General features: G+C 55.8%; 10 protein-coding genes across 10 annotated transcripts; 6 read left to right on the top strand and 4 right to left on the bottom strand.

Moving 5' to 3' along the window:
• The first annotated feature begins 5 nt into the window (after positions 1-5).
• Positions 6-1,435, top strand: N656DRAFT_230754 (ribosomal protein L18ae). The gene is made up of 4 exons (XM_064808960.1): positions 6-285; positions 656-840; positions 897-1,073; positions 1,130-1,435. Exons 1-4 carry the CDS (start codon positions 282-284, stop codon positions 1,286-1,288), a joined length of 525 nt encoding a protein of 174 aa, XP_064673786.1. The 5' UTR covers positions 6-281; the 3' UTR covers positions 1,289-1,435.
• A 563-nt stretch (positions 1,436-1,998) lies between these two features.
• N656DRAFT_794545 (acyl-CoA N-acyltransferase) lies at positions 1,999-2,910 on the top strand (the record flags this gene model as incomplete). The annotated part of the gene is made up of 1 exon (XM_064817291.1): positions 1,999-2,910. The coding sequence occupies one exon, from the start codon at positions 1,999-2,001 to the stop codon at positions 2,908-2,910; it is 912 nt and encodes a 303-aa protein (XP_064673785.1).
• A 541-nt stretch (positions 2,911-3,451) lies between these two features.
• N656DRAFT_774425 (uncharacterized protein) lies at positions 3,452-3,821 on the bottom strand. Its single transcript, XM_064814268.1, has one exon. The coding sequence runs from the start codon at positions 3,796-3,798 to the stop codon at positions 3,475-3,477; it is 324 nt and encodes a 107-aa protein (XP_064673784.1). The 5' UTR covers positions 3,799-3,821; the 3' UTR covers positions 3,452-3,474.
• Positions 3,822-4,575: 754 nt separating this feature from the next.
• On the top strand, positions 4,576-7,667 carry N656DRAFT_774424 (uncharacterized protein). Its single transcript, XM_064814267.1, has 3 exons — positions 4,576-5,197; positions 5,265-5,352; positions 5,418-7,667. Exons 1-3 carry the CDS (start codon positions 5,069-5,071, stop codon positions 7,343-7,345), a joined length of 2,145 nt encoding a protein of 714 aa, XP_064673783.1. The 5' UTR covers positions 4,576-5,068; the 3' UTR covers positions 7,346-7,667.
• A 3,363-nt stretch (positions 7,668-11,030) lies between these two features.
• On the top strand, positions 11,031-12,119 carry N656DRAFT_765217 (uncharacterized protein; the record flags this gene model as incomplete). Its single annotated transcript, XM_064813388.1, has 1 exon — positions 11,031-12,119. One exon carries the CDS (start codon positions 11,031-11,033, stop codon positions 12,117-12,119), a length of 1,089 nt encoding a protein of 362 aa, XP_064673782.1.
• Positions 12,120-12,965: 846 nt separating this feature from the next.
• Positions 12,966-14,076, bottom strand: N656DRAFT_774421 (uncharacterized protein). The gene is made up of 3 exons (XM_064814266.1): positions 13,987-14,076; positions 13,591-13,783; positions 12,966-13,507 (listed from the first exon to the last, which is right to left on the bottom strand). Exons 1-3 carry the CDS (start codon positions 14,002-14,004, stop codon positions 13,437-13,439), a joined length of 282 nt encoding a protein of 93 aa, XP_064673781.1. The 5' UTR covers positions 14,005-14,076; the 3' UTR covers positions 12,966-13,436.
• A 431-nt stretch (positions 14,077-14,507) lies between these two features.
• On the top strand, positions 14,508-17,046 carry N656DRAFT_723341 (WD40 repeat-like protein). The gene is made up of 2 exons (XM_064812518.1): positions 14,508-14,883; positions 14,936-17,046. The coding sequence occupies exons 1-2, from the start codon at positions 14,767-14,769 to the stop codon at positions 16,898-16,900; spliced, it is 2,082 nt and encodes a 693-aa protein (XP_064673780.1). The 5' UTR covers positions 14,508-14,766; the 3' UTR covers positions 16,901-17,046.
• Positions 17,047-17,492: 446 nt separating this feature from the next.
• On the bottom strand, positions 17,493-18,623 carry N656DRAFT_701405 (Aldo/keto reductase; the record flags this gene model as incomplete). Its single annotated transcript, XM_064810945.1, has 3 exons — positions 17,493-17,855; positions 17,942-18,513; positions 18,572-18,623. The coding sequence occupies 3 exons, from the start codon at positions 18,621-18,623 to the stop codon at positions 17,493-17,495; spliced, it is 987 nt and encodes a 328-aa protein (XP_064673779.1).
• Positions 18,624-20,465: 1,842 nt separating this feature from the next.
• On the bottom strand, positions 20,466-20,747 carry N656DRAFT_794539 (uncharacterized protein; the record flags this gene model as incomplete). The annotated part of the gene is made up of 2 exons (XM_064817290.1): positions 20,466-20,576; positions 20,646-20,747. 2 exons carry the CDS (start codon positions 20,745-20,747, stop codon positions 20,466-20,468), a joined length of 213 nt encoding a protein of 70 aa, XP_064673778.1.
• Positions 20,748-21,417: 670 nt separating this feature from the next.
• N656DRAFT_826100 (uncharacterized protein) lies at positions 21,418-23,267 on the top strand (the record flags this gene model as incomplete). The annotated part of the gene is made up of 2 exons (XM_064818469.1): positions 21,418-22,480; positions 22,526-23,267. The coding sequence occupies exons 1-2, from the start codon at positions 21,762-21,764 to the stop codon at positions 23,265-23,267; spliced, it is 1,461 nt and encodes a 486-aa protein (XP_064673777.1). The 5' UTR covers positions 21,418-21,761.
• Between the last annotated feature and the right edge of the window lie 1,749 nt (positions 23,268-25,016).

Below are 25,016 nucleotides of genomic sequence, written 5' to 3'. Positions count from 1 at the left end.
ACGCCTGTGATTGGCTCCGTAGTTGCGCCCAGCTTCCTCAAAGGGAACCCCTCAATTTGTGGCGTTCCCTAGCTGCACCGCCACAAATGGCTAATCTAGCTGGTCCAAGCTTTTGAGCCCTAAGCCAACACACCTAATTTTTTCCTGCTTTCGCGACCGCTAATTCAGGACTGCGATAGCACACCCATCGACTCCGCGATCCAAAGGGACAAACCATCACAGTGAGTTCCCTGCTTGTTGTGCAGTCAAGGAGGGCCAAAATTTTGCTAACATCCTACTAGATGGGTAAGAAACATTCATTTCCTTGATTCCCGTGGCTGCAATGCTGGCGACATTGAGGCCATCCCGACGAACAATCAATGCGGACCATGAAAGATCCGAGACGGTGAACGAACCCGACTCAACCGATGACGGATGGCAAGTTTCTTGAGGCGGGGACAGCGAGGTTTTGTGCCCTCACGACATTATCTGTGAAGATGTGGATTGGGATTGGGGTACGAGGAAGGAATCTTCGCCTTTTTATCCCGAGCGACCGTATCAGTTCGATCAGACCCTCTAGGAGCTCTTCGCCGGCGATGCTGCACTCGACAATGCCGATTCATCGCAAACGCTTAAACGTCGATCAGAGCCTGGGATATGCTGACAACAACGCCAGGTCGTCTTCAGGAATACCAGGTGATTGGGCGCCATCTGCCCACGGAGTCCAACCCGACTCCTGCCCTGTACCGCATGCGCATCTTTGCGCCGAACGAGGTTGTTGCCAAGTCCCGCTTCTGGTACTTCCTTCGCGGTCTCCGCAAGGTCAAGAAGGCCACCGGCGAGATCGTCAGCGTCAATGTGGTATGCGCGGCTGCACTTGCGAGGAGGTTTGATACGGGAAGCTTACAATCTCCTAGATCTCTGAGAAGCACCCTCTCAAGGTCAAGAACTTCGGCATCTGGATCCGGTATGACTCGCGGTCAGGCACCCACAACATGTACAAGGAGTACCGGGAAATGTCCAGGACCGCTGCCGTTGAGGCGCTCTACTCGGACATGGCTGCCCGGCACCGTGCCCGTTTCAGGTCTATCCACGTACGGCACACCCCCATGGTTTGGCCATGTGATGCGCGTCGCTAACATAGGCACAGATTCTCCGGGTCGTCGAGCTCGAGAAGACCGAGGACGTCAAGCGTCCCTACATCAAGCAACTCATCACCAAGAACCTCTCTTTCCCTCTGCCCCACCGCGTCCCCAGGATCAACACCAAGAAGATTTTCAGCGCGACGCGCCCGTCCACTTTGGCTTGAGGGGTTTCATGGTTGCGGTTGGGGTTGGCAGGTTCTTCAGGTGTTCATTAGGAAAATGGGATATCCTGCATTTGCTCTCTAGACTGAGCATGAAATGAATAAATGGTCAAGCACGGGTTTGCGGGTTTTGCGCAGAAGCCTTTCGGTTCTCTACGGTACGCGTGGTTTGCCTGTAATGGTGATGTCTGAAAGTACGTCTCTCAATCCGCTCATGGCTTTTTGAAGTGACCAAGAATGGCCGGGAACAATCTTTGCGTAGACCCCGGGTTCGCAGTAAGTCTCGGAACAGCTAGATGGGGGCACTGGCACTCCCGGTACTAGGTAGTCATGTTGGCCCCTCCGAGCATGGGGTTTCTGCAATACGAAGGTGTGTGAGGGGTATACAACCCAGATTGCTGCGGCCCTTAGTACAAATGCAGAAGCTCGAAACACATATTGAATCCGCTGTGGGCTAGATTGCAGATGTCCAATTTAAAGGTAGGGAAGGCCGTGGAGTGACTCATAACAAGTAGTCGAAATATCGGTCGACCTAAGGGCGCCAGGGTCGGATTCATATTACATCCCGTTCCTCTTACGCCTAGGTCCTCCTTCCCTCGGGCTTATCACAGACCAGCGACTCGGAGCATCTTGCTTCTCAAATCCTCCTTCCACAATATCTCTATATCTACTACCTTCTCTCTGACAGCTCGAACTTGGACACCCCAAACACCATGTCCGACCCTCTTCCAACTCCCCGTGCCGAAGTGCTACCAGTCGTGTCCCTGAACACAACCGCCCAGGGAGGAGACACGCCAGCGTCAACCTCGGCCCCCGACCCGGCGACCTTTGTCCGGGTCCGGACCACCCTCCCTAAGCTGCCGTTACCGTCCAACGCCGACCGGGTGCCGGTGACCACGGCGCGGCTGCTCCTCCGCCCCCTGGCGCAGACCGACCTGCCCGCGCTGCACGTGCTGCGCACCCAGCCCGAGGTCATGCACTGGACGGCGGTGGGGAAGGTCGACCCGGACATGGCCACGACACAGGCCCGTCTGAATCTGTTCATGCCGCCCAACGACGCCCACACGTACAACTGTGCCATCTGCCTGCGTGACACGGGGGAGTTGATTGGGGTTGGTGGTTCGCATGTTTGGAAATCGTCTCTTGGGTGGCCTGAGGTCGGGTATATGCTCCGCAGGGAGTACTGGGGGAAGGGGTTGGGGACGGAGTTTTTGAGGGGATTTTTGGAGGGGATTTGGGAGGGTTTGGAGAGGGAGGTGGTTGAGTTGGAGGTGGATTCGAGGAGTGTGAGTGGGTGTGAGGGGGGAGTGGGTGCTAATGGTGATGTTGGCAGAGAGGCGGACTCGCTGGCTGCTGAGGCTGGGGATGGTGGTGACGGGCAGAGGGTTGGCATTGTGACGGTGCCGGAGCAGCTAATCGCTATCACGGCGGAAGGGAATGGAAAGAGCCAAGCGGTCTTGGTCAAGACTGGGTTTGAGTGGTTTGTTACATGGAAAGCGCCGGATTCGGTCAAGGGGGATTCGGACGATGGGTTGGTTGATTTGCCTACATATCGATATTTCCCAGGAAGGAAAAGGGGGGGCATAAAGGGGAAGGGTTGCGACGAGTTTTGTGTCTCGGTTTAGGTGTTAGATCTCATGATGAATCTGATTGCTGCAGTTCAGGGCAGTCGGATGGTGTGCTATTGAAATACTGAGTGAGGCAGCTGGGGCGTAATTCGATCATATCGTTTTTCAGATAGATGTATTACTAGGTACCAAGGTCCGTTGACGTAGATTCCTTCCCGTTCCCCGCAGCTCTAGTCAAACAATTCAATGGTATACTACTAGTAGGATTGTATAGTAGTAGTGACGGGTTCGATGTGATACTATACTGCCCGACCTCACGATCATGAACCACGATATCACCGCTTCAAGTTCAACGAGAACTTATTGATTCCGCTGCTAGCTTTCAGATTCTGTCACGTTTCCTTAGCTCTTCAACTTCCTGGCCGGGAACTGAGGGAGAAAGGCAAATATCAAACTGCCGGCGATATCTCTCGACCTTTCAATTACGGTCCATGTTCCTGCAGCAAGGAAGCCTCTCTACGACAGGCAGCTCACGGGCTCGACTGAGTCGGAGTTCTCTCCCCCAGCCTACGGCGTATGCTTATGGCTCGCTACCTATTCACCTTCACGACACAACCGAACTCAAAGCTGTTTCTGACAATCAGCACCCACATACAACGAATCAAACAAGCTTGATAACCGGGCTAGCATACCAACATCCTGAGATGTCAACAGAGCTAACTCCTCAGTCCTCACACTATCCCTGGCTCTTCGAGAGTTTGAATTCATTCCCCCAATCAAGTATACCAGGCGAGATGTCATGCCAGCTCTCAAACCCTGGTTACCCCATTGACTTGAGCCCACTACAGTTAGCGATTCCGAGACCGCCTTGGACGGTTGGACCTGGCAGATAGGAGTCCGATGTTCGGCGGCGACACATAATGGCCAGAGGCCAATGTCTATCATGATGCAGAGAACCAGCGACATAGGGACTAGTTCAGAGTGCTAGTATATTATTGCCCTCGCCTTTGAACATCCCTTTTTTACTTACTACTCATTGCAGTAGTACTGATCGCTAGTTTTGAGGGTGAAGCAAGGAGCAACTACCCTCCAAGGTGTCGTCATCTTGTGTCAAAACATCAGCTGGCAGATTCTAGCAGAACTGACCTTAACCGTCAGTCATCTTTGCTCCATGCAAATGTACCCTATCCCTTCCGCAAGGTAATACCTTCCATATACACACGGATGCTGCATGTATCTGCATACAGCATTCCCGCTTGTCAGCAGCAGGAGCATATGGAAGAACCCCCGTTTTATTAGGCAGCCCAGTTACAAGACAAGTACCTAAAGTAGGTACATTCATGTAGTGTATGTACAGTACTAGCGTAGCCAGGCCTCCAGCTGTTTCCAAACACCAACCTCGATTTATTTCTCCATCGCAGGCATCGAACGAACAAACATCAGCCGATTGACAACCGCCAAGACCAGCTCAGGCGGACTCCCGCACGCCGTCGTAATTGTAGGCAAAGCCATGCGGGGTCCAGTGGATCTTGCTAGTTAACTGACCACTCTTCTTCAAGTGGCTGCTTGGGCGTCCTCAGAAGTTGCAGTCGAGGTCGTCAATTCTGCCTGGAATCTTGGAAAGAAACCTATCAAGCGCGCGGATGTGCCAAAAAGTTGCACGTGTCAACCGCTAAAGTATAAGCGTCATCAGGTTAGCAAACCACACCTTGGCACTTGCGGTTAGAAATGCTCTGGTTACACCCGCGTGTTGCTTCAATAAGCCTCCATGTTGGGCCTGGTTGGTTTCGCATCTTGGTACAGCGCCGCCCGCAGATGCGGCAGATACCCGACCCGAATCCTTTTAGAACAGCTGCAATTCAGCTGCAACCCAAGTGCTAGTAGTTACTAGTAGCTAATGGAAGCAGTGACAGGGTGACTCAGTCCGCCTGGGAATCGATCGATCGACTTGGAAATCACCAGTCCATTCATCCTGCTTCAATCTGCCTTTCCCCGCTACCAATGTGTACGGCTACCTGGCGCAAGGTGCCCGTTGCAGCCTGGATTGGGTAGCTGCCGCCAACTGAGTCCTCGGTTATCATACCCTGCTGCTCCTCCGGATCGGACCTTGTTACACCACTGACGGCATCCTCGCCATCGGCCTGGCAATAATGCCCGTTGGCCGCTCTTGCTCTCTCGCACCATACGTCGAGCTAGATGAAGGCCTGATCCGACAATGGCGGCTCCAGCCGGTGACGTGAAAGACGGCAAAGCCTTCTATGGCTACCTCTTCACCAAAGCACAGCCGTTTCCAGCCCCGACACCCGTTCTCGAAGCGCTACTGAAGGCAATCGCGCTGCATATTGTACGTTGTGTCTCATGGAAGCCCGGCCATCACCAGCCCGATCGACTTGCTGACTGACTACCGGCAGGAAACCGAGATCGGTGACAAGTCAGTTAGACATTTGACCCCGGCAAAGCTGGCCGTCTTCTATAAAAGCGCTGGACATGACTACGATTGTGAGCCAGGCCCTAAAGCCAGATTCCCCTTTACCAGAGACATTGCTGACAATATGCCTCACCAGCTTTCTTTGTAGAGATGCCCCCTCCAGCCATTTCGACTGTCTTTCAAGGCCTGGGCTGTCAGCATGCGCTCCTTCCAAGCGATGACGACTTCGCGACCCCTTCCATCCCGGCGCTTACCTTGAAGGGATTTGTGCGCTGGCAAACGATTCAGACGCTGCTCGACCCTCAGACGCAAGTCCCTGTGATACAATTTGCCGTCGCCAACTGGGGCCTGAAGCATCCCGACACTGGAGTCCCATTTCCCGTGGACCTCCCCAAGGAGGCATTTCCAACCGACCCTGATTCTGATACGGATCGCTGGCACCAAGAATGCGCGAGGAGGGCGCGGATGAAAGCAGCAGCTGAGGAGGAACTGCCCAAGGAGCAGTCCAAACCCGAGTCCACCGAACGCAAGTTCGCTTATTCGCATGTCCGTGTTACCCCGTCAACACCGCGCGATTACTTCGGTTCACGGCCTATCAACGTTGCCTACGTCCACGTGGCGAGCTCTCGTCCTACCCCATCGGGACGATCTCCCGAGAGGGAACGAGTGTGGGAGCGGGAAAAGGAACACTACGTTCGCCGTCAGCCGACATCTTCCTCAGACGAACATCGCCGGCGGAGCTTCTCCGACTACCCGCACTCACCGCACGAGGCCCGTCCTGCGCGAGTACCCCATTTTGTGCCGGAGCGCGGCCCTCACTCGCAGCAGCCCCGTCGGCATAGCCAGCCGCGGCACTACAGCAGCACATCTGATTCGGACGGCAGCTCCGTCAGTCCGCGGATTGTTCCTGCTGCTAGCCCTGCACGGCGCGTTCAGCGGCCCTCGAACGAGCCGCCTCCGATTGCAGTTCGCCGGGTTTATACCGGAAGCACCGAGGATGGCTCACCGCGGATCATTCGGACCACCACCACCACTATGCCCCCGCCGCCCATGCCGACTTCCTACTCCCATTCCCACGCCGCGCGCCCCACGATGCGCTCACACTCACCACGCACTTCCTCTGAGGGGGCGCGGATTCCGCCGCTGAGAGAGGATGACTCCAAGCGGCGAAGCCCCTTGTTCGATCTCAAGGAGAAGATATCCAGCTTCATCAGCCCTGTGGTTGGTGGTGCTATTGGGGGCGGTGGTGGTGATGGCCCGCGAAACGCAAGCGGCTCTCGCGGAAAGCGGGACGGGCGCGGCATTGGCGGCTCGCCGCGGCCATCGAGGGACGACGTGTTCCCGTCGTCGAGATTGAGCCGGTCATGGTCGGATATCTCCTACGAGGATACCGACTCGGAGGAGGAGGAGAGGAGGCGAAGGCGGAGACGTTCGATAGAGAGGGACAGGCTGAGGGAGAGGGACAGGGAGCGCGATAGAGAACGTGAGCGAGAGAGAGACAGGGAAAGAGAAAGAGACAGGCAGCGAAGTATGCGTGATCGCGAGCGGGATCACGACCGCCCAAGAGACAGGGACAGGCCTCACAGCGACCGCGACGACCGCATCCCCGACCGCCCCGCTGCCGCCGCGGCAGCCGCCACCCTCCACAAGCCCCACCATCGCCGCGGTGGCTCAGACGACGATCTCTCACCGCGCAGCACCCGCTGGGCCCAGCGTGGCCCGTACCTGGCCGCTGCAGACGGTTCGCATCGCCGCACGAGCAGCCACGCCGATATTGACCGCCATCGGCCCCGCGATTGGGATAGCAGGGATAGAGAAAAGGATAGGGCCCGTGACAGGGAGCGGGAGAGGGAAAGAGACAGGGACAGGGATATAGACAGAGATCTCCGGGATCGGGACCGGGATCGTGAGCGAGAGAGAGAGCGCTGGAGGAGGGAGCGGGAAAGGGACAGGGATGGGGAGAGGGATAGGGAGAGGATGCCCAGTCCGGCCGCTTCGGGCGTTACGGTCACATCCGGCGTTGGAGGCAGGAAGTATCCTGATCTCTCCTGGCCGAGGGACTAAGAGCTTCTGAAAGACGGGTTGGTGTTGGACGGGGATTTTCATTTCGCGGGTCTGTATTTCAACAGGGTTTGGATGGCATGAGGTTATGACGAGATGACTCTTTGCATGACGGACCAGTTTATGGTATAGTATGATTGATTACGGGATACTCTAGGATTTGGTTTGAGCAAAGGGAAAGGGATACATAGAGGCACGAGTTGCGGGGGTCAAGGGGCGTTACGGTTCAAAATGGGGAGGCGCGCATACACAAGGTCACTTTTTCGCAGTCTCAATTATCTCTTGCAAAGGCAGCGAGCGTGTTGCATGAAGTGAAGTGACCCAAACATGCAATTTCAGGGTATCCAAGGCTGCGTACTTGGCCCGTTCGGTTGGCGAGGGTGTAATCAAGACCGTTGGCGTCGTCAGTCGAGTTGAGTCTACGATATCCAACCGAGGCGATATCCCGCCATGACACGAAGCTGGCATTGAGATTTGAGACAGGGTTCTCCGCTCCTCCCCCCCCGCCGACAAAAGACCAAAGAGCGCGCAATCAATCTGCCCAGGACGGGCGGGCGTCGCGGTCTCCAAAGCAGGCCGGGCAGCAGCTAGCCCGGGCGGGCGACACGAGTCACGACTAGGCGGGATGGACTCGCCAGCAGCAGCACCCACCCCCCGGCACGCACCGGGGCTTCACATTTACTACTTGTGAGGTTCAAGCAAGCGAATCCGCGCCGCGATTGTTGTTTTTCTTTCCGGTGGGGGCCGCCTGTCAAGGCCCGCTTCGGCCGTCTTGGGCGGCCCAGCAGATCCCCCTTTCATCTCCGGAGTGACTCCGCCCCTCCGTAGTTAACCGCCTGCGCGTCGCGAACGGCATGACTGGTGTAGAGCAGAGTACAGTATCTCGCATCGGGATTTGAAAGCCGTACTGTACATAACGTGGCAGCGGGATGGGATGCAGACTTACACAAGGTTTTTGCGATGTTAGGGTGGGTCCGAATGGGAGCTGCCGGGACCGGGTCAGTTGTTCGGATTCAAACGTGACGTGCCCTGACCGGGCTTTCGTCCGGCCGGTCCGGTCTCGCTAAGCAACCCCGCCTCGCTCGTCCACTGCAACTCCAGGGGACCGAAGGGCCGGGAAGCGCTGCGGTGCTTAGTGTACATAGAAGTTGGATGGGTGTTTGTTACAAGTTGTGGTAGGAAGTGACACTGTTTCCAACAAGCAAACAGTGGCGTGAGCATGCGTTTTCCTGGCGCAGCATACCGAACTTTGGGGAAGATCTCCAGCGGGGTGGTTCAAAGCATGGGGGATCACATACTTCGTACACTGTACCCAAACAAAATCCCGGCTGGAACAGCTCCCAGCTACATCGTACATGGGACATCTCATTCGCTGGTAGGTATTCGTAGGTAAGTTATGCACATCATGGCGGTTCGTTCGTTGGAGGGCGGTCGCCATGACCGAGGCCGCGGGTCGATGGATGATCCAAACGGCTCCGAGAAGTGTTGATTGGCCGAGCGTCACCCTAAGCGCCATCCACACCGCCCATCAAGCCAAATTAAACGACCCCAAAGAGCTGGAGGCTTGCGGGGGATGACAGCAGCTGATGGCTCAGGCTGATTGATGGCTTGAGACGGCCGGTGGGCCACGAAAGGATAGGTATCAGTACGGACGATGTGTTGCCTCCGTCTTCTTCTCCGCTTTCTGGTGATGGAAAGGATGGAAGCATATTCCGCTCGGGCTCTTTGTCACGGCACGGGGCAGACCCAATCGAGTGGTTGGCTGAAAACGGGGCTGTCACAGGGCGAAAGCTGGTGTAAAATTATGGGGTTCAGCAAACTCCAGCCGCATCGCGATGCCGTTGCTCGCCTTTGCGCAATACTGTGGGGTTTGCCGTAGGCGGTAAAGCGACGTGATCAGCTGATGAGGTGAGCTTCACGGCCTGATCACATACAATACAACCCTTGTTTGTTTGTTAGCGCGGAACTTAGGACAGGGCTCCTAGTCCGAATTTCAAAGAGATATAGCTCAACAGCTAGAGGGAATACTTCAACGCAAAAAAAAAAAAAATAAGCATTTAGCAATGTTCAGAATGGTCGGTTTATATACCTATCATACCTGTGAGCAAAGTGGCTGTTTTTCTGTTGAGGTTTGATTTTTGAGGTTGCCCCCTGTCCTCAAGTTAGGCGCTAGCGAACAAACCAGGGGGGTATTGTACCCTGGCCATTTCTGAGTGACTAAATCCTGGGCTGTAATCCCCCGGGAGAAGGGAAGTAACGAAGGTATGAATTATCGCCAGCCATGATGATGCGTCTTTCAAGAAAGATCAAGCTGGTGTCCGGAATCGACCCGGCGTGGGGCTTGTGGTTGCAACTGATACCCTCCTTCCCACGATGTGAATCAGACCTACCTATGTAAAAAAGATGTAAACTGGCCGCAGAAACGGCCGTCAGCACGGGACAGGTGGACGCAAGATTCACAGGGTGCGAGATCTCGTGGTTGAAATGCAGCTAACGTTAGCATTCTCAGCCTGGAACGCCTGGCAGCCACCGGTTCCAGGAACACCTCAGTCAGCGACGGGACATCCACTCATTCAGCAGGTGTGTTCGTACGAAACTCGGATACCAATACGCATCAATTACTCCGTACAGTACCAAGTAATAAACGCACCCCTGCTCGGGCCCTGCAACGGCAAGCATCCTGCAAGACAGGCGGGTCCAGCCTAGAGTCGACTGTCAAGTCAAGTGATCCTTCCTGTCCATCCATGGTCGTGCAGAAGAGCATCGAGGACTCGTGGCACGCCAGCTCTCGTCCGTGTTGCATTCTTGGGGGTGCAGGGACGGCTTACCTTTTGTAACTGCTAGGTTATTGGTGGATAAGCACGCAGAAAGGCAGCGAATTCGGCCTGAGGGCGCCAAGCTTTGGGGCATGTTCCTGACCAGCGGTCGCGCCATCCTCCACCTTCCAACCATTCCACAGGCCCATGGCGGTATGCTTGCGAGTTCCTGAGCTCTCACAATTTCCATCCCCGTCCACGGTCCAGGTCCTTCAAGGCTTTTCTTCCATCTCATGTCAGGCCGCGTTCCCACCACATTTCAGGTTTAAAGTCATTGGCTAGCCGTCCGGCTGTTGTTTTTCACCCCTTTTCTCATTACTGCGTAGGACTGTAGTCAGGTACCTGCTTGAGCCCGTCTCTCTCTCGTCACCGCCAGCCTTCCGACAAAGTCGCCCCGCCGCGACCCGACAGCCGGACCTGGAGACCATCCAACCTTGTCCAAGCCACTCAGGACCGGCTTCCCGCCGCGTGTGCACCATAAGACCCCGGGATCCGCCGGTCCCATGGACCCCAACTTCTTCTTCCTCCCTGCGCACCACCTGTCCAACGCAACCTGAAACTCTTGCGCCCACCGGCTCTCTTTCGGCGCCGATCCCCAACGACAAGCGCAAAAGGGGGAACACCAGCTGCCCTTAGACGTCACCCCAACAAAACGCCAAAACCGTCGAACTCAAATCACTAGAAAAGCAACTGTAAAGCTGTAATTAGTACGCCCACGACTTTCCCCAAAAATTATCCACGGTCTGTTGGACGCACGACTACACCCGCCCTGTGTCGCTCAGCACGGCATCCCGGCCCTGCGCCGACTCAACTTACCCGACCTCCACCAAGGCTGACGGACGGCTCCTTCTCACACGCATTTTTTTTTCAAGATGAAGGGCCGCCCGGTCGATCAACTCGTGTATGAGTACATGTTCCCAAAGCCCCGGCCAGAACACCCCCAGAACTTTCACGCCTTTCTGCAAAGATATCTCATCCTCGAAGTCCGGCAAGAGACACACAGTTTCTACGGCCACCTCGACACGCCCGAAGCCAAGTACCCGGGGCTCGACTACACGCATCCGATCCACCGCATTCGCCTAAGCCGCTGGCAATGGCATCGCCGCCTCTTCCGTGCCTTTGACGCGCTGCGCCTGACGCCTGCCGAGATTGCGGGCCTGACAAAATGGGAAGGCACAAAATGGGCAAAGGAACGCTTCGAGAAGGAGCAGGGCTATCCCATACACGACACTACTGCTGATGGGTTCCCGAACTATACGGGACTCGAAGCCCGGGCCGGTCTGTCGACAGAGTCTTCGCGCCGACAACTGGAGGAAACCGAGGCCCCCCTAAGCCCACCTGAGGAGACTGCGGAGGAGGAGGTGGACGATGATGAAGGGCAGGAGGAAGAAGAGGAGGAGCAAGAAGCGGACGAGGATGAGGAGAGCGACGGGGAACTTCAGAGCGTCGGCCTGGCTTTGAATGAACGACTTCGAGAACGAGTCGCGCTGCGGAACATTTCCGGCGACATCTCGATGCCGCTAGACGAGGAGTGGGAGAACTGGCTCAAGAATGCCATAGAATCGGGGGAATTGCCGCATGTGGCGGACCAAATTGCCCGGCTCCCGGGGCAACACAGCAGGTTGACCGCAGACGACATCTTCCCGCCCCGCATGATGCTTGCTGCCAGGACTGGCAACTGGCAGGATATTCCAGACTTCCTTCACGACATGATTCGGCAGGCTCTTGAGTCCGAGGGCCGATCCGCTCCAACACTCACACAGGCCCCCTCCACAAGCGTGCCATCGTTCTCTAGATATTCCAATGGGCTCGGCACCCTCGCCAGAGTCGTACCCTATGCTTCCTATGCTCCGGAACAACGACGCCGTTACTCGGATCTTCGCCGTCCGGATGCCGATGATCGCCATGGATCGTCCCAGTCTACTACGCGGGTTCGGCAAATGGCGCAGCCAGGTGCCTAGATCCGATACTGGACCAGACTCCGGCGGCTAACAGGGGTGTCTGGAGTCTGTTCTGCGCTTGGCCGGGTTAAATGTGACTGCTATGAAGGACACCTGAGGGATCACTGAGCAAAAACGCATAGGCATTGGCCCTCTTGTTTGATTTGTATGGGTTGCCTTGTTTTTCTGGACTGCATGGATGGGGCGTGTGAGGGTGAGCGTGGAAGCTGTGCTCCCGGCTCGTGCATCTTCTTGATTACCTGGCCAAGCGAAAGATAAACAAATACAAGCAGCGAGGGAAAGCTGATGGAGAGTTGACGTGGGCATGGCATGAAGCGTGCCGTGCGGGGTGCAGGCCAGCGACCAGCCATTCATAACAATCGGGCAATGAGTTTACAAAAGGGGAAGGATCGGAGTTGACCTGATACGGAGTAGCAAGGCGAAATTCAGGGAAGGGATACCATGGGCTAGGAGTCTAGGACGGGAAAGAGTAGCTTAAAGATAAGACAATTCACTCCAACGCATCTGATCTACCAACTTCGGTTCTGTCTGTCTTGGGTGTATCTGAGCTTTGTATGTTCCGCACCCCTGATGGGCTTGGAGGTAAGGGGAAGTAGGTAAATACGCCTCATATATCCGTATTTGTTGGGAAGTTTGACCAGCTCTTGTCACTACTGGAGCACGGACAATGTGTACAAAAGCTGAGAGGGCTCTACTGCAGTCATGGTGTTCGTTATGCCACCACCTACCTAGTCAGCTTCTTGCTGGCTTTACACCTTGAGGGTCGGCCTGTAAATGATGGCTACAAGGGGCCCCTTTTCTCCTGCTGCACCTTTGTCGGTGAGCAGCCAGCAAGAAGTCACAACCGCAGAGGATATAATGACTGTCCCACGATCTATGAGTCTGTATTTGTACACATGTACAGCGTAGTTGATATGAGCCTATAAGGGAAAGAATTAGAACACAAAAAGGTGAACATCTCTATGCCATGATTGCCGACGCGTAACCGCAAAACAAATAATACACTATGCCCGCGCTGCCCGCTTGCCTAGTCATTTGTCTATATCCCCAACAACCGGGTGACTAACCGGCTTGATAGTGGTTCCTAGCAGAGGCAAGAAGATGCAGACATGTCCCCGCTGCCGACTCCTGCGCCGTTCACCGATCGGGGCCGTGGTTCGATCCGGCCGTGGTTTGATTTCCCCCCAGCTCCAGCCCCCTGGCACCTGAGATCTTAGAGCATCATGCCATCATCATGGCCGAGCCTCAGATACCATGCGCTGGACCTTTCTGGCGGCTTTTAGTTGTTCTGCTGCTGTCGGCTAGGTAGCGGGCAGGTTATTTAGCCTTCATCAGCCCCTCGACAAAGGATTCGAGGTCGAACTTAGGGTCCGTCAGGTCTTGGTTCACTGTGCATGGATGGATGGTCAGCAACCCCAACACGGCGGTCGATCGAGCCGGAACATGCGCTCCCGGGGGAATGATAACTCACGTCCTGCAGACGCTGACGTCGTCTGAGCCGCGGGCTGCTTGGACTTGGCGTAGGCTTCCTTGGCCTTGTTTATTAGGTCCTGCTTGTGCTCGTACTCCCTCTGCGCCGCCGCCTTCTTTTCCGCGGCCGTGATGCTCCGCTGGTGGTAGAAGCCGTAGAACACGCCGAGGCCGAGCGCGGAGTACCGGAGGACCTGTTGCGCGCATTTTCATGTTAGTTTTGATTTCGGTCTAGGCATGCTGATGTTTTCACGCGGGGTTGCCGGCAACTGCTCCCGGGTTTTCCCCGCGTTTCATCGCAGACAATACTGCCTGCAACGTCTGGGGGTAAACCGCGGGCAGAGGTGGCAGTTGGGCTTTGTGGATGTAGGATTTGCTGCTCTCGTGGCCCACTCACGTTGACTCCGGACGACATTGCGACTAAGTTATCTGCTGCTTCTCGCGACTGCTTGCGCCTCGGATATCGGGAGACTGGGTCGTCGAGGACGCGGGATGGCAATTGAGGGTGTCAATTGATCCCGGAGCTTGTCGTCGTCGGGGTTCGGGGGTCCGGTTCTGGTCGGTGGAATTGCGAGATTCAAGTTTTGGAAGCTCGGGATTTTTCGCGGTTTTGCTCTGCTGGCTTCCGCTTGACCCACTTCAACGTTAACTCTGCTAGAGACGGCAGCTTCCGTGTGCCTGTTTCGCACCGCGGCACGGCTAAAGCAGTTGAAAGCACCTGCCAAAGAGCAATGTCAGGTGACAAGTTGCACACCCCCCCCCCCGGGGCGCGGCTAAAGACACCTGCAGGAGACCCCTGGCCACTTCATTGGGGTCAGATCTGTAACTTAATTGAGCCTGTGCCGTTTGCTGGGGCCTGTCCCATCGCGAGCGACGCGCATGAAAGTTGAATCGAAGAGAAGAATCTGAAAGCGTCCTTGTTGATTCGACTGTACGGAGACTGTTGGTTTCTGCCCTTTCATTTCTGTTGAATGCGGCATAGTTGATTACCTGGCGATTTCGACGATCTTCACGAGCACACAGCATTGCAGCGCCGGGGCGACAGTATCTACCCCCTTCGACGACATCACCAACGACCCACTCCTAGTTCTGCGCGTCGTGTGCTGCGCGTTTTTGGTGAACGGTTCTTCGTACTCCGCGGCCTGGGACCCTGAAATGGGCCTGGAGATTTGGCAAGATGCAGCAACGCCGAGATGAGATTCTCGCAAAGAAGGCCAAGCTCGCCGAGTTGAAGCGGCAGAGAGAGCTGCGGGCGAGCCAGGCGACAGCCCGCCAGAGCATCAGCTCCAGCGAAGTTGGTCCTCCTCCCCGGCCCCCGACGGTATGACACTGACAAGTCGTCTTAGTTAATATCCCCGACACCGGGACGAGCCGACAATCGGCGCGAGATCGAGTCGCTAATCAACAGTCTGGTTGGAGAGAGCAGGCCCGTCTCCGTCTCGACAGGAGCAAATTCCCCTAGACGCGGAAGCAGGCCAAACAGCGTTCTCAGTGCCGGAGAGCTGAGCATCGGGAATAATTCCGAGTTTGCTGCCCCCGCAAACGCAAATGGGCAGGTGGCCAGCTCGCAACCCCAGGTCCTCTCTACTAGCCTTAGGACCGTCTACGAGTGCCCTCCGTCGCCGGTAAAGGAGGTCTTCTCGTATAGTAAAGGAGTTCAAACCACGGAGGAATGGACAAGCCCCAGGAAATCCCATACACTTTCAGAGTCGGAAGATGAAGAGCCACCGGTCACGGCATCGCCCAGCAAACGGCTCAGCCGAAGACAGCGAGATCGGGAGCAAGAGCTGAGGGATAGTATCCGGAAAGAGATTGAAGAGGAACTCCGAGCGGCCAAAGAGCTTGTAACCGATGGCGTGCTCAAACCGTCGGCAGCGGCCAATTTCCCCGCGCGGGCGCTCACCGCCGAAGAACTCAAGGCGGTTACGCAGTCTGAAGACTTTATGGACTTTATCGACAGGTCAACCAAGGTCATAGAGAAGGCTCTGGACCAAGAATACGACATTCTCACTGACTACACCCTCCAAGTACACGATATTGATGACGACGACGAACAACACGGCAACACAGGCGGCAAAGGCCGCCGCAAGGTCAAGGAAGTAGCCCAGTTTTACGACGAGCGGTGGTCTAAAAAGCGCATGATCAGCTCCATAGATTTCTCGCCCAAATTCAGCGAGCTGTTCCTCGCATCCTATACCAAGAACCCGACCGCTCCCCACGACCCGGACGGCATCGTCCAAGTCTGGAACCTCCACCTGCACGACCGGCCCGAATTCGTCTTCCACGCCCAGTCCGACATTCTCACCGCCAAATTCTCCCCTTTCCACCCTAACTTGATTATCGGCGGCGCCTACAGCGGCCAGGTGCTCCTGTGGGACACGCGGGCGCGTGCCGCACCCGTGCAGAAAACGCCACTCACCGGATCCGGCCACACGCACCCGGTGTATTGCGTGGACATTGTCGGCACGCAAAACGCAAACAACATCATATCATGCTCGACGGATGGCGCGGTGTGCGGGTGGACCGTCGACATGCTCGCGCAGCCGCAAGAGACCATGACGCTGATCGCCCCGCTCCCAGCAAAAGTCGAGGACCTGAGCCCCCTGTGTATGGCCTTCCCCCAGGCCGACCCCACCTTTTTCCTCGTCGGCTCCGAGGAGGGCACCATCTACCCCTGCCACCGCTACGACCGCGCCGGCGCCAAGGCCGGCGTCGACGCGCGCGTCAGCTACAAAGGCCATGCTGCGCCCGTCGTGTCAGTAGCCTTCCACCCCGCCCGCGGTCCCGTTGATCTGGGCGACCTGGTGCTCTCAGCGAGCCTGGATTGGAGCGTCAAGCTCTGGAAGGTACGCGCGCCAGCCACCACGTCGGCGGTGGTCGCTGCTGGCGGGCTGGGCGCCGCGAGCGGCGAGACGCAGGTGTCCCCGCTGCTGGACTTTGTGCGCGAGGACGTGGTCTACGACGCGGCGTGGTCTCCCGTCAAGCCGGGCGTCTTTGCGCTGGTCGACGGCGCCGGCTGGCTGGAGCTGTGGGACATTACGGTCGAGACGGAGGAGCCCGTCGCGCGCATCTCGCCCAGCCCGCGCAAGGACGGGCGCACCATGCTCAGCAAGAGCCTGAACAAGGTCGCGTGGGAGCCGACCGAGGGGAAGAGGTTGGCTACCGGCGGCATTGATGGTGCTGTCACTTTGTGTGAGGTCGGCCCGGACCTGGGCGGGAAGGAGGGGCTGAAGAATGAGGAGTGGACCATGGTCAAGAAGCTGGTGAATAAGATCGAGGCGGTGGGCGTCAATAATGCTACGGCTATGTGAAGGGATGGATATGATTGTCTTCTTTAGGGCCGGAGGGTTAGTTGGGAGTAGTGGGGACCTGTTGTACTGGCGGTTTGAGCCGTGTGATGTAGATACCTAACATAACAACTGGGTGAGCTCCTACAATCGACGGGGTTGTTTGTGGCCCTTGAACTGTCGTCCTCCGAGCACCTCTCAATCATCAACCCTAACCCTTCCCTTGCTTAAGTAAGCATCCGACTTCAAAAATAAAATACCTGTGTCGCGCTTCTTTGCGATTTTTCCACGCAAACCTTTCTCGAAGTTGAAGTGTCAACCATGGGGGGCTGCAAGCCCTCCAGTCAGACAAAGTAATGTGAGTTATTTATGGACCTTGCAAGGTATCTTCTTCAACAGCCCAGTGATGAATGATTCTTTCATGAATTCTGCAATTCTGAAGCTCCTTTTTATGAGGAGCGTTGTGGACCAAATTTCACATTCTTTCTTCCTGACGGGCACCTTTACAACAGTCACTTCTCTAGCAGAGGGTAAACATTCCAACATGTTTCAAGTCTAACAATAATATAGATCTATGTCTATCCTCACTAAAAAGCCCCGCAACGTTGGGAGACCCTCAGGTGTTTGTCGGGTAACCGGCGGCGTACCTGGCTCCTTTGGCCTCAAATTTGGCAAGCACCTCGTCAAGCTGGTCCATCTCTGCGTCGGTCAGATCAAAATGCTGCGCGTTCTCGTTGACGCGCGCGGCCGTGGTCGCCCCCGGGATCGGGATGATGGTTTTCGGCATGCCCGGTCGCCGCGACAGGCACCGCACCCACGAGAGCGCCAGCTGCGCCGGGGTGCAGCCCTTCCTCTTGGCCAGGTCGTTGACCAGGTTGAAGAGCTGCAGGTTGTTGTCGAAGTTCTCCGGGTAGAAGCGCTCAAACTGCCGCAGGTGCTCGGGCACGTCGTCTTGGCTCCGGAACTGGCCTGTCAGGATCTGTGGGGTTTGTCAGGTTAGTTAACTACAGCCTGAACAGCACACCCGTATATGTGGTCGCGGGATGGATTCGGGCAAGTGCTTACCCCCCATCCGAGAGGCGCGTACGCCACCAGCGGGATGTTGTACTGCGCACATGCGGCAGCCACGCCGTTGGTGAGAACGTCAGGGGTGAAGAGGCTGAGCTCGACCTCGACGGCCGAGATCTTGGCGTGCTTGACGGCCTCGTGGATGGTGGATGCCGACACCTCGCTCAGCGAAATGCCGCCTATCAGGCCCTGGTCGATGTACTCTTGCAAAGCGGCAAAGGTGACCTCCAGGGGCGTGTTGGGGTCGCGGCGAGCGCACTCAAAGATGTCGACCTTCTTACGGCCGTTGAGCTGCTTCAGCACGTTGTCGACGGATTTCCGGATCCCCTCCCGCGAGCCGTCGGCGTGGGGATAGGGGCTCATCCAGAAGGCGCCCTTGATGCTGAGGACGACCTTGTCGGCGTCCTCGGGATACTTCTCGAAGTACCTGTCGAGCAGGGTCATGGAGTTGTACTCGTCCGTGCCATAGAACTCTCCGCCGTTCCAAAAGATCATGCCGTTTTGGATGGCGGCACGCATAGCCTCGAAGGCCTGCTCCTGCGGAGGAGGGCTAGGGCGCCAGGTGAAGCCTGTGGAATGGTTTCAGCCTACATGTGTCTCTTGGGATTGAGCAGGCCGGAGACTCACCCATCAGGCCATAGCCAGTACGGCCGACTTCTTGTCCGTTGATCTGAGGCATGGTTGCTGAGTTCTTGGTGGATGACAATGCAATAGCAAGACTTTGAGGTATGGAAGCAGCGGTTGCCGAAGCACTGGAGTGATGGGAAGACGGGCTTGGGCATGTCGAGCCATCGTCTTATATACTTCGTCTGAAGTGGACCTCGCAACAAGCTCGGTCTCGATGCGCAACGCCCGCGCTTAAATCCGGGGCCTCGGGACAAGCTCCGTGGAATCTTTAAAGCGAACGAAAGGATTCCCCGACCATGGAACGGATGGATCAGCCGGCGGCTATGATTCCAAATCATCTTGAGTTGTACCGCACACTCGAGAACGGCGATCAAAGTGGATACTGTATAGGAGAACCTTGGTTGGTTGTCGTTGAACGGTTTACGGTTGTAAGAGAGCGACGGTCGAAGCGAGGCCTGGCTGCAGTAGCGTCGATCCTAGCGTAAATGCCCTGTGTTTTCAGTGAGTATGTGCGGTAGCTACGAAGTATAGATGTTGCAATCCTTCTCACTGTCAACAACTTACAAATGCTGAGCAGTGTTGACAGCCGACGGGCCTCATAAAGACCGAATGGCCGATGTCATCAGTCGCATGAAAAGGGATTAACGGGCTTGAGTACGAAGCTAGCCCGAAGGCTTGTTAACCCCGTTATCCCCATCGAGGACGGTGCGGAAAGGTATTGTAAGGTACTGTACTGTATGCACATGCTTGTATTGTATATACAAGTATCCATACCCTAGCTAAGCTGGCTTAGCCGCCTTTGTTGACAAGTGAATGCGATGTGGCATATGTATCAACACAACACATTTGGGCTTTCCCCTTGGTCTCATGCGGAAGATGCATTAATTAGGACAGTGGAACCGGATGTCGTTCAAGACCACAATCAGTCCCCTAGTTCAATGTTATAGCGTCGGCGACTACCAAGGTAGTCACCAGCTCAAGGGCCCACTTGCCCTTATCCGAACTCTGAGCTTACTCACTCCCGTCGTACTCTCCAGGCGGCAGTGGAGAGAGGCTGCATAGACCAAGTGGAGCTACAGCCGCAGAAATTGTTAGCCTTACCGCTTTCTAGGCGGGAGTTCAAGTCCGTAGCTTCTGTGTAAACTGTTGTTGACAGGAGTTACCGCCAGTTCTCGGAGGGTGGATCGTCGTTTGTGTGTGCCGTGTGTCCTGTGTAGGTTCCTATGCTGCCCCATCTCCAGCTGAGGTGGAGGAGCTAACTATACTTTGGGAATTTGGAATTATCGCTTGGCTTCCTCACGCCTCCTCAAACTCAAAGCCACTGCTTGTTGCCAAAGTACGAAATGTGATCACCACCGTTGCCCTTCTCGATGCTCGAGTTAGCAATAACCGACTGCACTGCTGCCACCGACTGCTCCGGCGTCTCCCCGCCCTTCCAGTGCGGTGCATACCTGATTCCATGAACTTGGTGGCTCCAGCCCCCCATACGATACTGCTACCGCTCTATCACTGCCCAGGTTTGTTAGCAATGCTACAAAGCCAATACAAGCTAAGGCCCAAGGGGAAATAGAAGTGCAATGTACGGCCACTCCACGACTCCAGGGCAAACTGAAAGGAGAAGAACCGCGTCCTTTTTGTACCAGGCGCTGAACTTGGCCATGTCCATGTTGGCGGCCGCCTTGCTAATCGAATATGGTGGCGCCGTATCATCTCGAAAGGGCACCCAACCAGATGTATACACCTCCACTGTTCATGCCTCTACTCTCTTGTCGGGTAGGTGGTATTGATTTCATCCAAGGGCGTCTGCCTGGAAATCCGCTCCAGCCGAAACTAGAGATATAGGCCGTTATGTTTGTTTTTACACCTGATTTCTCTGATTACACGGTATAAGCCGTTAGGTATACCGAATTTCAACGGAGGGAGCGAGCGCCTTCTTGGGTCCCGTGCTGCGAAGGACGCGGACCGGATTCCCAGTGCGCAGCGAGGCCCGTAGGCACTTGGTCCCCTAGCTGGGGTCGGCTAAATGGAGCGGGTCGCGGTTTCTGGAGCTGCCGTCGGCGCTGTATGGGAGTACGTCGCCGCGGTCGTCACCTAGATCGCCGGTGTACGCCGTGGCCTTGCCCGGCACGGCGGTCGGGTAGGCACCGTGCTCGACAGAGCCGTGGATGCCCTGCATGCTGTGGCCGTACCCCCCCCCCCGGGATTGAGGATCGCGACTGAGTACGTACGATAGTAAGTTAACCAAGGAGTGTTAGAGATAGTAAACGAAAAGAGAAAGACACTCATTGTGTGTTTCTGTACCGAGTGTACTTCGTACTTAGTATTCGCTGTAACCTTACGGTATTTCTGTAAAGCACACAGTGTCTAGCTAACGGTGTTTGAGACAGGGGTAAGCAACCTCGCACCAAGTGTGTAAGTGGGAAAAAAAATTCATCTTGATGGAGCAGAAACCAGAGTAAACCTCCATCAAGTGAAAGTGAGCCGCAAAGGACATTGCTCTGAACTGCCTCACACGTTGTGACTGGGATTGACTGTGCCAGCTTGGATGGCATTGTGAAAGCTGTGAACCAATTTGGTTTTATTCTTACTATTGGTGTATTGTGAAGTTTCTGGGTTTTGGTATTCTCATCCGATCTCTTATTGTTTCCTGCTCGCCACGGAGCCTATTGACCCTATTCAGACTTCAACAATGGCTCCGAACAATAGCAGGGCTGGTGTCAATAGCACTGCGGGTGCTTCTCACTCACACAATTCTAATCGTTGCGGCCGACCACTTTCTCCCAACTCTGCTCTCCGACTATTTCTTCAGCAGCAACGCCAGTTTCCGACTAAAAGACTTACTTCCTCTCAACTCGCTTTCAATCTCGACCTTCTTTCGCTTTTGTCCACAAAACGGACCAAGACCGCTTCTTCAAAGATCAACTTTATTCTCTCCTCCTCAAAACCATCTTTAGTCAAGAGCTCGAAGAGCAAATCCACCTTCTCCCAAACCTCTTTCAATCCTGACCTTCTTTCATCTTTGCTTAGAAAACGTTCCACGACCCTTTCCTCCAAAACCGACCCCATTCCCCCCTTACCAACAGAATCTCCAACCCATCTTAGCAAACTATACAGGCGCCGTGAGCGTGCTGTCTTTTTGTTTCTCTTGAGAAGATTCCTGTGGAGGAAGTCCAGGCAACCCTTCCTCAAGATGAACTTTATAAACCAGCTGCGGGCTCTTCAGGCCGACGATTCTTCGTCGGACGAAGAGTTCCCTAGCTTCGTCACTTCGGCGACGCCGCCCGACTCGGAGGACGGATCTTCCGCCTCCTCAATCTTCACTATAAATACGACCCCTGACAAGCCGGCCCGCAAGAGAAAGCACGAGGCAGACGATGCTCCCCAGTCGACCAAGAAGCCGAAAAAAGAACTCTCGACTCCGCCGCGCAATGGCGAGTCACCAGCCGCGACCGAGCCAGCACAGACACAGCTGAGCGACAAGTCCAAGAAGCGGCACTTCGATGACACGGCCCAAGCAGCCGACGGCGGGCACCAGAGCCCTGCCAAGAAGAGGAAGTCTGCCTCCCTGAAGGCCCGGGAGGCCGAGGTGCCGATGGAGTACCATGAGCGTGTCGTTTACGACATGCTCAATGACCCCACCGGTTTTGACGACCTCGTGCGTGATACCAAGAGGAAAACGCCGAATCACGTCAAGTCGTCTTTTGCGAAATGGCGCCGCCGCCAACGCCAGCCCACCCCACCTCTTGTCATGAGCGGCGCCATCAGCGTCAAACTCTCAGCGCCGAAGCCACAGTCCGCCCTGGTGGTGCCACCAATGGCCACCGGTTGGGTCCCGGGTACCTGGGCCGGCGGCTGGGCGAACGTCCCTGACACCGCCGTCTCTGCCACCGTCCCCGCCATCAAGAGCGCGTGCGCGTAGAACTCGCACACCGTTGATGACGAGGACAACAAAAGCCATGCTCAAGAGTCTGGGCCGAAGCCGGACGGAGACCCGACCAGCACCACCGCTGCGCCACTGACGCCGCGCCAGGGGTCTCCTCCGCTGTCCCCCCAGTTCTCTCTTCCTCACGCGTCTCCTTCGTGGGACTTGTTCCGGTCCTACACTCCTCCGCCGACCAGTCCTCCTTATATCTTCCCAAGCGAGGACAATCATCTGCCGTTCGTCCTGGGGGATGTCAGCGGTGACGTCTTTGACGACGACCCGCTCAGCCCCGGCGGCACACCCTCCAAGCGGAACGGCGTCTTTGCGCCTCGCCCCCCGCCGCCCTTCCGTTCGTTCCGTCGTGATCACGGATCCCCGTCGCCCATGATGAGAAAGCCCAGGGGAATGCAGGCTGCGCCGACTTGTGTCGGTGCTAGAGGTGGCGGTGGAGATGATGTTCGTGATTCTGAAGAGGCGACCACGGAGGCCGAGTACGAGCCTTCCGAAGACGGTGCGCACGGGGAGGATGACGACGGGTACCAGGCGGACTGGGACTCTGTGGAGGAGGAGGAGGAGGAGGAGGAGACGGAGGTCGAAATCGAGCCTGCCGGAGAGCCTGCAACCGGAGGTGGTACCGAGGAGGATGGGGAGGAGGAGACCGAGGCCGAAGGCGGCCCTTCATTTGAGATTGTCTTGGAGGTACCGTTTCCTGTTGGTGATGAGACGGATACGGAGCCGCCGACCGTCATCATTGCCTTGACCGACACGGAGTAGTCCGAAGATTGAGACGGTCGTTCAAAAGGAATATATAGACATCCTGGGTTGGTTGATGGTATAGTTAAGACACTTCGGTTTGATTTTGAGAGTGATTGTCTCCCCGTCTCACTACATTATAGTCCCACTATGTGATTGTAGGCACTACAGTACCCCATTCCATGTCCACCCTCAACCCTGGCAGTCCTCCAGCCTGTCATCACACACACCACATTCAAGGTACATAACCCTTTCTTGATCGGCCGCCACGTCCTCATAGTGATCAATCTTGACTGCCATCAATTGAGAAGACTATACATCTAGGAGGATCGGTGTCAGACTGGGTATATGAGTTAAGTTGCCCATCTTAATTTCAGCCCCCCAAAGGTAGGAGTGGTAGAGCGGTAGTAGCACAAGATCACCTTCCCGACTCGACGGAGGAACACATTTCGATTCAGAAATGGAGACAAGCTCCAAGAACCTCAAGGAGTAATTCCTCACAACCAGAATCGAGAAAGAGAAGGAGAAGAAGGACTTCCAGGGCTTTACGCCCGAGTACCTCCACACTCTGACACTGGAGGAGCTAGAGAAGTTTCGTGGCTGGATTGAGGAGGTGGAGAACCAGGCGCGCGCCTTCCAGTCTGTCGGTGGCTTGAGTGATGTTTCGCCAGAGAGCGTTGTCGTAACGGTTGATGTTGGGGTTCCTCGTCCGTGATCGCGCGAATTGAGTCAGCAAGTCAAGCGCTTGGTCGGTGCTTTCCAGGTTCCGATCATGATTATAGTGCCAGCTCACGAATGGGCCGAGCACGTTTGGGTGTTTCCTGATGAGCTTGACCAGTTCTTCGGTTCCCATCCAAGCGCCGCAAGGTCTAAGCCGGACAAGCATCTTGAATGCTCCCTCAAGGCTCTGTAGGTTCCGGTCGTGATTAAAGTGCCACGACACGAATGCTTCAAGGGTGTCTGGATCGTCTACCTTGACAATCACAAATGATACCTTCAAGTTGTCCGCCAAAACGGCCAGTGCGGACCCCGATGACGGTGAGATTGAGGCTTTCAACTCGATCATCGATCACAAAGAACCGGCCAAAGAAGCATGGCCGGGGGCAGGGGTGGCCGTCATGATGGTAGCCATGGTGGTGACGCTGGTCGCCAATGGTAGACTCGTCATGATCTTTCAGCAACAGCATGAATCCGTATAGGTCTCTGGGTCTCTGAGGGGTAGTCCACCATTGTTATCCTGGAGACCGGCCATGGGGGAGGGTTGCCGTTTCGCGCTCTCGAGACGTGCTTTTTTCACAGTTGTGCCACTTTGATAACGCTGTTTCGAAACGAGGGGCTTGATGGATTTTGTGAAGTCAACTTCAACCGCGCGACCAACATCAACGCTGGCACTACACTAAGAACGGGCGCTATTCCGATCCGGCCTGCAGCTTCTGTGCAGATGGGGAAGACGGGATGCATCACGTCAAGCAAAGCTGGTAGCGGTGTTTGTGGCAACTGCCACTACAATTTCGAGGGAACGCGCTGCGATCAAGACGGCAACCATCGGTTACAATGGACTTCCGTGAACCACCTCAGAGCTCTTTAGGCCGACGTGTCTTCGTAAGGAGGTGATTTCCCCTCCTTCGTCACATCTGCAAGTGTGCCGGACTTGGCTGAGCCGCTGAAGAGAGACTGCGGTTGAAGGTAGTCGTTACCAGGAGGAGGGGGAGGCTGAAACCAAGGCCGATGTCTGGCCTGATGGTGAAAAATTTCCCTGCGTTGGCACAC

This window comes from Canariomyces notabilis (genome assembly GCF_033297395.1).
Source record: "Canariomyces notabilis strain CBS 508.74 unplaced genomic scaffold N656scaffold_2, whole genome shotgun sequence".
NCBI lineage: Eukaryota > Fungi > Ascomycota > Sordariomycetes > Sordariales > Chaetomiaceae > Canariomyces > Canariomyces notabilis.
The sequence above is the reverse complement of the archived record's forward strand: the minus strand, read 5'-3'. Positions and strand labels throughout refer to the sequence as shown.